The sequence below is a fragment of the Magnolia sinica genome, chromosome 7 (assembly GCF_029962835.1).
Source record: "Magnolia sinica isolate HGM2019 chromosome 7, MsV1, whole genome shotgun sequence".
NCBI classification, from domain to species: domain Eukaryota; kingdom Viridiplantae; phylum Streptophyta; class Magnoliopsida; order Magnoliales; family Magnoliaceae; genus Magnolia; species Magnolia sinica.
Window position 1 is genome coordinate 92,687,020 of NC_080579.1, and position 13,107 is coordinate 92,700,126.

The following is a 13,107-nucleotide window of genomic DNA, read 5'->3' on the forward strand; positions in this document are numbered from 1 at the left end:
CCTATTCAGTGGGACCAAAACTAGATGTACGGTGGTAGAAAATCCTTAGATATGTCATTGCTGATCATTCTGAATAGTTACAAATGACTGATTGGTGTGGTTTTCCACAAACGAGAATTTCGTAAAGTAACCGATGAAATTCTGTGGGGTCCATTGTAATGTGCATATGACATCTCCTCCGTCCATCATTTGAAAAGGCTCATGTCAGTGCTTGACACACAAAAAAAGGGCTGATCCAAAATTCAAGTGGTCCAAAAGTGTGGATGAGGGTTCCTGACGCCACTAATTTTTTGGATCAGGCTAATATTTCGATTTTTCCTTCATCCTGGTATGGCCCACCTTACGAAAGGGTTGTATGGCACATAAACATTACAGTGGGCTGTAAGGACGTTTCGATAATCGTCCCTATCCTGACTCTTTCCCATGGTGTGGCCGACTTGAATTTCGGATCAGATTGATTTTTGGAATCATATTGTAACATTCAATGATGCAATTGATGGAAGGAGTGGATGAAATTTACCCATCGCGGTGGACCCGAACCTTGAAAAGGCTCCCCACCACCAACAGTTCCACGTCCGGTCTATTTCACCAATAGCAAAATAAGCAACGAATCAATCATGGTCTATCGCAACGAACGAAATTCATCATCTGCCTCATTTATCTACTCCGCCCTGGCCACTTTCTACTCCAATCTCCACTGAGAGAGCGAGCGAGAGAAAGATAGAGAGGCCATGGCCAAATCCAATCCGTTCATCATCGTTCTTCTCCTCTCCATCGTCCCCATCACACTCTGCCACGAATCTCAGCGCACCTACATCGTCCACGTGTCGAAATCCCACAAGCCCGCCATCTTCGATACTCACCACGACTGGTACTCCTCCAACCTCCGATCCCTGGCCAGCTCATCCCCCCACCCGACCAAACTCCTCTACACCTACGATCACGCTGTCCATGGCTTCGCGGCCCACCTCAGCCCATCACAAGCGTCCGATCTCCTCCGATTCCCCGGCATCCTATCCGTCAATCCCGAACGCGTCCATCAGATCCACACCACACACACTCCCAAATTCCTAGGCCTGGCCGAAACCGTCGGCCTGTGGCCCGACTCCGATTACGCTGATGATGTGATCATCGGCGTCCTCGACACCGGCATCTGGCCGGAGCGCAGAAGCTTCTCCGATGCCGGCCTCTCCGCCATCCCTGATCGGTGGAAGGGCGTCTGTGAGGTGAGCGCTGAATTCCCTGCATCCTCCTGTAATAAGAAGATCATCGGCGCCAGAACGTTCTATAAGGGTTACGAGTACTCGAGGGGGTGGCCCATCGATCCGACGGAGGAGTCGAAATCCCCGAGGGACACCGAGGGGCACGGGACCCACACAGCATCAACCGCGGCCGGCGCATCTGTGGCCGATGCCGGATTCTACGAATATGCCGCCGGAGAGGCCCGCGGGATGGCGACCAAGGCCAGGATCGCGGCGTACAAGATCTGCTGGAGCCTTGGATGCTACGATTCCGATATACTCGCGGCCATGGATCAGGCGATCGTCGATGGCGTCGACGTAATTTCGCTCTCCGTAGGGGCCAACGGCTACGCCCCGCGGTATGATGATGATTCAATTGCGATCGGCTCGTTCGGCGCTGTCCAGAACGGAGTTCTGGTTTCGTGCTCGGCGGGGAATTCAGGTCCCGGCCGGTACACGGCGGTGAACATAGCGCCGTGGATCTTGACGGTTGGCGCGTCGACGATCGATAGGGAATTCCCCGCCGATGTCGTTCTCGGCGATGGGAGCGTCTATGGCGGAGTGTCGCTCTACTCGGGCAATCCGTGCTCCCCGAATCTGACAATCGTCTATGCTGCCGACTGTGGCAGCCGCTACTGCTATTCAGGCCGTCTCGACTCGTCGAAAGTCGCCGGGAAGATTGTAGTCTGCGACCGCGGCGGAAACGCCCGCGTCGCCAAGGGCAGTGCGGTGACATTGGCCGGTGGTGCCGGCATGATTCTTGCCAATACAGAAGATAGTGGCGAAGAGCTGCTCGCCGATTCTCATCTCATCCCAGCCACAATGGTAGGCCAAAAAGCCGGCGACAAGATCCGGCAATACGCCCGATCAGATCCATCGCCTACTGCAAGCATAGTATTCCGTGGGACAGTGATCGGAACATCTCCGGCCGCTCCTCAGGTAGCATCATTCTCCAGCCGGGGCCCCAATTACCGCACGCCGGAAATTCTCAAACCGGACGTGATCGCACCTGGCGTTAACATCTTGGCTGGTTGGACTGGATTCACTAGCCCAACCGATCTCGAGATCGACCCAAGACGAGTGGAATTCAATATCATCTCCGGCACATCTATGTCCTGTCCGCACGTCAGCGGCCTCGCCGCTCTGCTCCGAAAGGCCCACCCGACGTGGAGCCCAGCAGCAATCAAATCCGCCCTCATCACCACTGCCTACAATCTAGACAATGCTGGTGGGACAATCAAAGATCTGGCGAGTGGCGATGAATCCACACCGTTCATTCGTGGAGCCGGACACGTACAACCCAACAATGCACTCGATCCTGGCCTTATCTACGACATCCAAGTCGATGATTACATCGGATTCCTCTGCTCCATCGGATTCAATGCTAGGCGGATAGCAGTTTTCACTAAGGGCAATGTCAATTGCTCGGAGAAAGGTTTGGATAATCCCGGCGATTTGAATTATCCATCTTTCTCCGTCGTTTTCGAATCCAATACAGCCGTTGTTCAGTACAGAAGGGTGGTGACCAATGTCGGAGGGACGGCAGCTGCAGTCTATGAAGCGAAAGTTTCCGGCCCGCCGACGGTCGAGATCACCGTCTCACCGAGCAAGCTTGTGTTTAGTGAAAAAAACCAGAGCTTATCTTATGTGATTACATTTTCTTCTGTAGCCCACCCATCCATGCTCACTGCGACAGAGAGCTTTGGTTCGATCACTTGGAGCGATGGGGCCCACCTGGTGAGGAGCCCGATCGCGTTTACCTGGCGTCAGGGATCAGTGGCTGAGATGTGATGAGTGTTAGTTCTGTTTTAGATGAACACAATGTAAGAAGTGTTTGTAATCTGATTAGAGTGGAACTGTTTGGTAGTGCTCCAAATCGCGATTGGTTCCTACATCCTATTTGCATTTCGGGCAGCGCAGAAAGCTGGAAATGGGATTTAGATTCTGTTTTCCGGAATTTTAACGGCTGATGCTGGAACTTACAAACGCATCCTTAATAAGGATTTACAGTTTTTGTCTATGAATTTTCCTTTATTAGGACATCCTACTTGTTGGGGGATGTTTGGGAGTGCTCCAAATCGCGATTGATTCTGATTCTTGAGTGGAACGCATCTGATTTGTAGAGAAAGGTGGAAATGGCATTCTACACCGTGGATCTGATGGGCCTCTTCATGTTCACCTTCCATCTCAAGAATCATCCCGATCCAAAACTCAGGTGGGATCCACCAAAGGGAGAAATGTAGAAGCGCGCTTAAAACGGAAATGGATTGGCTACTCCCCTGCCACCAGCAAATAGCTAGTGGTCGGTGCTACGTGGGCACGACCATGATGTATGTGTTTCATCCATGCCGTCCATCTATTTTTCTAGATCATTTTATTGTGTGAGACCAAAATGAGTTATATCCAAATCTCAAGTGGATCACATTATAGGAAATAGTGTTGAACGAACTTCCACCATTAAAAACTTTTTGGGGGCCATAAAAGTATTGGATCAAGCTGATATTTATTTTTTCCCTTCATCTGCGTCTGTATGACCTAATCAACAGATTGGATGTCAGATAAACAGTACAGTGGGCTTTGGGAGGATTTTAATGGTGGATATCCAATGGCTATTGTTTTCCTGTGGTGTGGTCTAGCTGAGATTTATATTCTTATTATTGTTGGTATCAAGTCCGAAAATGATCTATAAAAATGGATGAACGGAATGGATGAAGCACATACATCATGGTGGGGCCCACAGAGCACCGACCACCAGCCACGGGATGGTGGCAGGGGGAGTAGCCAATCCGTTCACGCCTAAACTTATGTAGTGACGTGATGTGGTTGGCCCACCTGAGATTTGGTGTGGCCCTGTATCGAACGGACCACAACATCTATAGGTCGGGCCCACCTTTCTAAATCTTGGTCTAGACCCTGATGGCCTGATCCGATCCGAGTCAGACCAGGTCTGCAGGTTATACGGTCAAAGGGTGCTAGAATCCAGACGGATATGCAACGTGGTGGACCAAAATGCTTGTGTATACCATATCCAACCTGGTGGTCCAAAGTGCGGGTCTACAACCGCCCTGTTAATTTGGCCCATTTACAAGAAAGTATCCCTGTAATCTTGGCCCATTTACAAAAAAGTATGTCTTAATGTTTTTGCTTGAAATTCAGTCACTGGCACGATGTGTATGATGTCGGCACTGAGCAGTTTTCAGCCACATATAAATGAAATCAAGTAGGTTATAAAGAAACCGGTCCATCCTTCTGACGAGTTCTTGAAGTTAAAAAGTACTTTTTGTCATCATGATAATAAAGATAAATTAATTGACACAATGTAAATGAAAATAAAACTTATAATGATAAACTGTCGTGATCCAATGTATGTGCATAGTGGGTAAGGTCTTATAACTAAGTCTTCCTGAACAAGTAACTTGAACATAAAGAAAGAAAATTATACCACTAAAAAAAAAACCGCTCTCATTCAGCGGCTTAAACATATACAAAGAGAATTACAATACTCTTAAAGCTAAATTGGTCCATCATAGTAGCATAAATAGACGGGATTACACCACTCCTAGGCTAAAATTGATCTATCATAACAACATAGATATGTTTGATTACATTATTGTTAAGATATGATAAACTAATATAAAATAAGTAATATTATAATGTGATTTGTGTTGGGAGGAAAATATCGAGGGGGAAAATATGACAAGTCAATAAGTCGACTTATAAAATGGACCAATTCTACTGACATAGCTCAGACTCACTAGGCGCCGAGCCTGACCAAGGCCCACATGTCCCAAGCGAAGAGTCAATAGGCACCGAGCCAAGAGCCGAGGCCTCCAAGGAGACCAATAGGCGCCGAACCAAGAGTCAATAGGTGCTGAGCCGAGAGTCGAAGCCTCCAAGGAGACCAATAGGCGTTGAGCCTAAAGCTGAAGCCTCCAAGGGCACATAATGCCGACCCAATGCATAGGTCAGCCAAGGCATAGGTCGATTAGATCTTAGCCCAACCCTAGTTCGGTCTACCCGCTAGGTCGGTCATGGGTCAGCCATCTTCATCCGACCACAACTTGATTGGTGAGCAAATCGATTAGCGTAATTCAACATTATATCTCATTCAGAGCCGAGTCAAGGAGTCGGCTCGATATCAAAGATCTATTTTCTGAGATCCTTGGGAGATAACTTCCGATCCCAAAAATCTTGGAGATCGAAGATCTCAGGATCGACTTAGATAAGGATCAAATCTTCTACAAACCAGGGAAGTATCCCAAGTTTACGGGATCACGTCTCTCTAATAAATAAAAAATGCCTAAAAGTGAAAGGTACACACGCATTCTCACCCCTAAGCCCTTATCAAATTATTAGACCTAGATTCCAGGCCTGACTTTGGCATCGGAGGGTCTCCTGCATAAGCTAGGGTCTCCATTGTCCTCTTCCTATGCAGGTATTCAAGTACTAGAAAGGAAGTGAGCCGGAAACTGCAACAACATTTTGTATTGTGTTGGATTGGTGAGGATTCAGATATATTCCATTTATACAACTTGGAGGTTGTAGATGGAGAAAAATCTTTATAGCCACTCTTCATGCCTATGGATGTGGAAATAATTGTATGGCTCGTAGAGAATTGTGGCTTATCATGCAATACCAGTTACGCCACATGTGTAGGTCATTTGTTGTGGATTAACCATTAGTTGCACACACACCATGCTCTTACTACAAATATATATATATATATATATATATATATATATAATTTCATTATACCACATGTTAATGATTATTATCTCTTTTTCGGACTAAAGCTGGTAGTATGTCATAAAATTTGATCAATTTAGTATTATTGTTATATCACTCCTCGAGGGATTCAGCCATAAATACTTCGATACAATGTCATGGTGCATTAGCGTTATCTTATTTCAGTTGATACCCATTTTCAACTCAAGGAGTCACCAATATGAGTCAAGCCAAACCACTGCGTAGCATTTGGAGACGTGGACACACTTTATATCAATATGTAGACTATCCGACTGGCCGATCGTACTTGATTTCGTTGCATAAAGACTTTCATGGCATAACCTTAAGATAGATAGCTTGAATCTTTTACTTGTATCACGTTAAAAACTGCGAGTATATGAATTGACTTGTACATGCATGCATGCACGCTTGACAAGAGAGCATTATTCTTTTGTTAGTTTTGCACATTGTCAAAATGGTGGTAGCTCATTTTCTCACATTTGGTGCTGATATAAATTCATTTAAAACCACTGAAAGTTTGGTCCAATCGTGGGTGGAGAATATCTCTAAAATCATATTTATCAAGCGGATCCATTTTTAGTGGCCATTTATTGAACGGTTAGATGAAACATTGTAAGTGGCTCAAATTCAAACGGAAAATTAGAAGTTTAATACCATCGGTCCAGTTTGGGAAATTGATTGTACTAGCATCAATGTATGGTCAAATTCCCTAAAAGGTTTAAGACTTTCAAATATTTCGAGAGTGGCCTTCTGACAAGCTTTTGAAAGTTACTTGGACCAAAATGCCCTTTGTCCTTGGTTCATTAGTTGTACGGGGTTTTTCGGTGAATAAGAAGTTACGTTGTATTTAATGACGTGTGTGGGACCCTTATTTTAGGCATGGCAAGGCTAAACTCATGGGGCCCACACTGATGTATGTGTATAATCGATGCCACCCATCCTTCTTGCCATGTCATTTTAGGGCTAGGGCCCAAGTATTAACCTGATCCAGTGCTTGTATGGCCCACATAATAGAAAATAATAGTGACTGTTGAAACTTTCTAGGCTCATCGTGACATTTGTTAGAAGTGGATACTACCAAAGTCAAGACTTTTTTGGCCCATGACAAGCTGCCCGACAAGATGGATGGATCGGATCACCCCATTCTAGGCCTTAGGATATAGTACCAATGGTTAGGTAGTAAAGGAAGTGAACACATTCAAAACTACGATCCATACAACATAACAACCACGACTCATATAACATAGCAACTACGACCCATGCAAACCACGACACATATGGGCCCACATTAATGTATGTGTATGATCTATGCTGCCCATCCTTTTTATTGGGTCATTTTAGGGGTAAGGCCCAAAAAAAAAAAATTTGATCTAGCGCTTGTGTGGGCCACAAAATAGAATATAATGGTGACTGTTGAAACTTTTCAGACTTACTGTGATGTTTCTTAGAAGTGGACACTGCCCAAATAAAGACTTTTTAGGCCCACGACAAGTTGGCCGACACGGTGAATGGATTGAATCACCCTATTCTAGGCCTTAGGCTATGGTACCAATGGCTGGGCAGTAAAGGAAGTGAACACTTGCAGACCACAATCCATTTAACATGACAACCATGACCCATATAACATAGACAACTACAACCCATGCAAACCACGACCCATATGGGCCCACATTGATGCATGTGTATAATCCATGCCGTCCATCCTTTTTGTCGGTCATTTTAGGTTTAGGGACCAAATATCAGCCTGATCCAGTGCTCCTGTGGGCCACAGAATAGAAAATACTGGTGACTATTGAAACTTTCCAAGCTCACTATGATGTTTGTTAGAAGTGGACACTGCCCAAGTTAGGACTTTTTGGGCCTACGGCAAGCTAGCCGACAAGGTGGATGGATCGGATCACCCATTTGTGGGCCTTAAGCTATGGTACCAATGGTTTGGTAAAAAACGAAGTGAACAAGTTGAAAACCACGATCTATACTACATGACAATCACAACCCATATAATATGGCAATTACGACTCATGCAAACCATGACCAAAATGGGCCCATATTGATGTATGTGTATAATCCATGCCGCCCATCCTTTTTGTCGTGTCATTTTAAGGGTAGGGCCCAAATATCGGCCTGATCCAACGCTCATGTGGGCCACAAAATAGAAAATAATGGTGATGTTGAAACTTTCCAAGCTCATTGTGATTAGGGTTGTATGCGAACCGAGCTAGCTCGGTTAGCTCGCTTGACTCGACTCGAAAAAGCTCGATTCGAAGCTGAGTTTGAGCTGAGTCGAGCTGATTTTCTGAGCTCGAAAATGAGTTCGAGCAGGCCCCAATTCGACTCGACTCGGATCGAATCCAGCTCGAATCGAACTCATACCAAACTAGTTCGGTGAAATGACTCAACAAAATGTGGCTAGTGGCAAGGAAGGTTTGGCTGCTGGCAAGGTGGCAAAGAAGGTTTAGTCAGAAGGAAGGTTTGGCTGGTGGCAAGGAAGGTATGTACACGAAACAAATACATTTTTTCTTTATTTTTTTTTTCTTTTTGGTTTTTATGTTACTTAGAAGGTGTTTGAGAAAATACCTGTAAAACCATTCCTCTGTTTGTAAAACAGTGGGATTTTGAAGTTGCAGTTCAGGTGTTTGTGGAAATGCCTCAATGGCGAACTCGGCCCGATCTTTGCTCGAACTTGGCTCGAGCTGCTGACCGAACTGAGCCGAGCTGGCCAGTCAGGCTCGAGGACCAAGCTAAGCTGACTTCAAGCTGAGGTCAGCCACTGTTCGAGCCGAGTCGAGCTGGGTCGAGCTGAGGCCAGCTCGACTCAGTTTGACTCGATGTACACCCCTAACTGTGATGCTTGTTAGAAGTGGACATTGCCCAGGACAGGACTTTTTGGGCCCACGATAAGCTGGCCGACAAGGTGGATGGATCAAATCACCCCATTGTGGACCTTAAGCTATGATACTAATGGTTTGGTAGAAAAGGAAGTGAAAACATTGAAAGCCACAACCACGTTGCCATGCAACATGACAACCACATGACAACCATGACCCATATAACATGGCAACCATGACCCAAATAGGCCCACATTGATGTATTTGTATAATCCATGCCGCCCATCCTTTTTGCCATGTCATTTTGTATGGATCGTGGTTTGCATGGGTCGTGGTTGTCATGTTATATGGATCGTGGTTTGCATATTGCACGGATCGTGGTTTGCATGGGTCATAGTTGTCATGTTATATGAGTCGTGGTTGTCATGTTGTATGGATCGTGGTTTGCATGGGTCATAATTGCAATGTTATATGGGTCGTGGTTGTCATCTTGTATGGATCGTGGTTTTCAAAGTGTTAATTTCGTTTTCTACAAAACTATTGGTATCATAGCTTAAGGCTCACAATGGGGTGATCCGATCTATCCACCTTGTCGGCCAACTCGCTGTGAGCCCAAAAAGTCTTAACTTGGGCAGTGTTCACTTCTAACAAACATCACAGTGAGCCTGAAAAGTTTCAATAGTTAGAAGTATTTTCTATTTGGTGGCCCACATAAGCATTGGATTAGGCTGACATTTGGTCCCTAGCCCTAAAATGACACGGCAAAAAAGATGGGCGACATGGATTATACACATACATCAATGTGGGCCCATATGGGTCGTAGTTGTCATGTTATATAGGTCGTGTTGTCATGTTAAATGGATCGTGGTTTGCACATGTTCACTTTTTTTTCTACCCAGCCATTGGTACCATAGCCTAAGGCGTAGAATGGGGTGATCCGATCCATCCACCTTGTTGGCCAGCTCGTCGTGGGCCCAAAAAGTCCCGCCTTGGGCAGTGTCCACTTCTAACGAACATCACAGTGAGCCTAGAAAGTTTCGACAGTCATCAGTATTTTCTATTTTGTGGCCCACTGGAGCACTAGATCAGGTTGATATTTGGTCCCTAGCCCTAAAATGACATGACAAAAAGAATGGGCGGCATGGATTATACACATACATCAATGTGGGCCCATATGTGTCGTGGTTTGCATGGTTCGTAGTTGTCATGTTATATGGGTCGTGGTTGTCATGTTATATGGATTGTGGTTTGCACGTGTTCACTTCCTTTTCCACCCAGCCATTGGTACCATAGCCTAAGGCCCACAATGGGGTGATCCGATCCATCCACCTTGTCGGCCAGCTCGCCGTAGGCCCAAAAAGTCCCACCTTGGGCAGTGTCCACTTCTAACAAACATCACAGTGAGCCTAGAAAGTTTCAACAGTCGCCATTATTTTCTATTTTGTGGCCCACACTAGCTCTGGATCAGGCTGATATTTGAGCCATAGCTCTAAAATGACATGGCAAGAAGGGTGGGCGGCATGGATTATATACATACATCAGTGTGGGCCTCACGAGTTGGACCATACTCACGCCCAAATAAAGGGTTCTATACATGTCATTAAATATGACGTAACTTCTTATTCACTGAAAAACCGTACAACTACTGAACCATGGACAAAGGGCATTTTGGTCCAAGTAATTTTCAGAAGCTTGTCAAGAGGCCACTCTCGGAATATGTGATAGGTGAATTTCTTTAGGGAATTTGACCATACATCAAGACCAGTACGGTCAATTTCCCGTCCAGTTTTTGGATCGTGCTCTATCAACCGTTGGTCAACGATTTGGATGGTCATGATCGGCCATGGAACTCATGTTCGATTGAAGAGTCATTGTTATCTTTTAAACAATAGTAAACAAACTCTAGGCAGATTCCATCTCCTTCAGATTCCACCTCCACATACACTAGTATATTCTATTTGCCATCCTTTAAGCTGTAATCATTTTCAGAGCATACCTATGTTGAAATTTGTGGTTTTTTGAAAAATAATTTAAAATTTCAAAATTTTGGGATTTCGTTGCCAAAACCATTTTCGAAAATTTTCTAATGAAAAGTGCGGTGTGTGCTTTTGTCTCACATTGGAAATGATAGAAAGAGTTTTGGGGTTTATATGTGGATGTATGTGTAGTATTCTTACTTTGAGCTTTAAAGATTGAGACACTCGGGTATGTACGCACGCTGGCGCTCTGGCATGGGTGTGGGCAGTATGGCTGTAGTGGCACTAGTTGACGCACTTTACACAATGGGTCTGAAATGAGCTAAGGTTTTATAGGTGACTGAGAATGGTCGAATCTTTAATCTGAAACGGTGAAAATGGTTGGTTACCTTGAAAGCTACAACGGTCCGAAAACGGACGGTCTATGATGATCTAACGGTCAGATCTTTCGATCCGACGATCAAAAATGGCTAGAATTAATGATCAATGGTCAAAAATATTTTTCAAACGTTCTGAACCATTGATGGCCACTTATCAATGCTCCACTCCCTGGTGCCTATATAAACTGGACAATTAAGGTCCAAATTCATCATCTCAAACACCAATCTCTCCCATTCCATCAAATTCTTCAGATCTCCTTCATAGAATATTGTGAACATATCCACTGTCTGATTCTGCCAAAACAGATCTGTTGCATTGAATTGTTCCTAAGTGGACCTATTGTGATTGTTATACGCCGGATCCAGACAGACTTATCTTATCCTGGAAGCAATATGGCTGTAACCCATCAGCAATTGATAAAGGGGTGAATCACGCTTTAAGGAAAGCGTATCATTTTATGTGATTCAACTTAGTGACGGAAAATTGAAATTTATTTTTATTCCATTTTTTTAAAATTTTCCGGTATATCCAACAATTTTTCTAACAACCTACGCACACACGTGTGTGCAATAAAGCTCGTGTGCACGCCACACGTGGCAACATGGCACTAAAGTGCAAGGTCTAATCCATCCATGGGGTTAGTCCGACCTCGTACATGTGTTCCCATAACATAAAATCTGGTCCAATCGGCTTGTGGGCCCCAATATTGGAAAAAGGTGGATGGTTAGAAAACTTCAGCCTTGTTTTTCAGAGCCGTATCTTTGTTTTGCAGACTTTGGCCCATATAACAAGTGTATCAACCTCCTTGTTGGTCTAGGGTGGTTCCATTCTGATGGATGGATTGGATCTTGGACCTATGGTGCCATTCTGGCACATGTGTGGCATGTACATGAGTTTATTGCACACGTGTGTGGGCTTGGCAAAGCTCTCGTTAATAGGGGTGTACACGAACCGAGTTAGCTTGGTTAGCTCGCTCAACTTGACTCGAAAAAGCTCAATTCGACTTAATTCGAAGCTGAGTTCAAACCGAGTTGAGCTGATTTTTTTAGCATGAAAAAATTTTGAACCGAGTTCGAGCTTGCCTAAGCTCAACTCGACTCGGATCAAACTCGGATTGAACTAGTTTGGTGACTCGATTACTTTGATATTGATGTTGCTCACCAAGTGTTTGATGAAATGACTCAACGAAGTGTCGGCTAGTGGCAAGGAAGGTATGTATATGAAACAAATACCATTTTTCCTTGATTTTGATGTTGCCAATAAGGTGTTTTTTTTTTTTTCCTACTCGAGCCGAGCTGAGCTCAAGCTGGGGTCAGCTAGTGGCCGAGTTGAGCTGAGTCCAGCTCGACTCGGTTCAACTCAGTGTACACCCTTACTCGTTAACTTTCCCGCGTGATTCTCTACTGGCATATGGTGCAATATAGTATTTGATGTACTACGCATCAGCCCTGAAATTTGGAACGGTCTGGATCGCCGAACAGTATTTTAGAATATAACTTGGGTCAAGTGCCTGCGTATCAAGCTTCATACGCAGCCAGAGGATTAAATAACTCCCCTAGGAGTTGGGAACACAACATAAAGGCTCGGTGCTCAAAGCAATGTGCTTTCTCTATCTTATCTCCAGCCTACACGTGGCATGTCTTAGGGTGATCATAGCTGTTGATCCGGTGGGCCACTGGATGATTCATAGAATTTTTGCCAATTGAATGTTCCTAGTCTTTTGATGACGGTCACTGGTGCGACTATCAAGAAAGTCTGATCATCATGACTTTTGGGGTATGGCCCCATCTACTTGGTGGCCCATCAGATCAACGGCCAATGACCACTGTTGTTCCAAGCGTACGGTGGAGATAAGAGAAGGAGAGCACAATTCTCGCTTTAAAACGTGGGGCGAGCATTGCTAAAATACCACTCGGTGGAATCAGTTTCAATAGT

At 44.9% G+C, this 13,107-nt stretch overlaps 1 protein-coding gene across 1 annotated transcript; it reads left to right on the forward strand.

Moving 5' to 3' along the window:
* The first annotated feature begins 680 nt into the window (after window positions 1-680).
* Window positions 681-3,261, forward strand: LOC131251727 (subtilisin-like protease SBT1.4). Its single transcript, XM_058252640.1, has one exon. The coding sequence runs from the start codon at window positions 732-734 to the stop codon at window positions 3,030-3,032; it is 2,301 nt and encodes a 766-aa protein (XP_058108623.1). The 5' UTR covers window positions 681-731; the 3' UTR covers window positions 3,033-3,261.
* The last annotated feature ends 9,846 nt before the right edge of the window (window positions 3,262-13,107 follow it).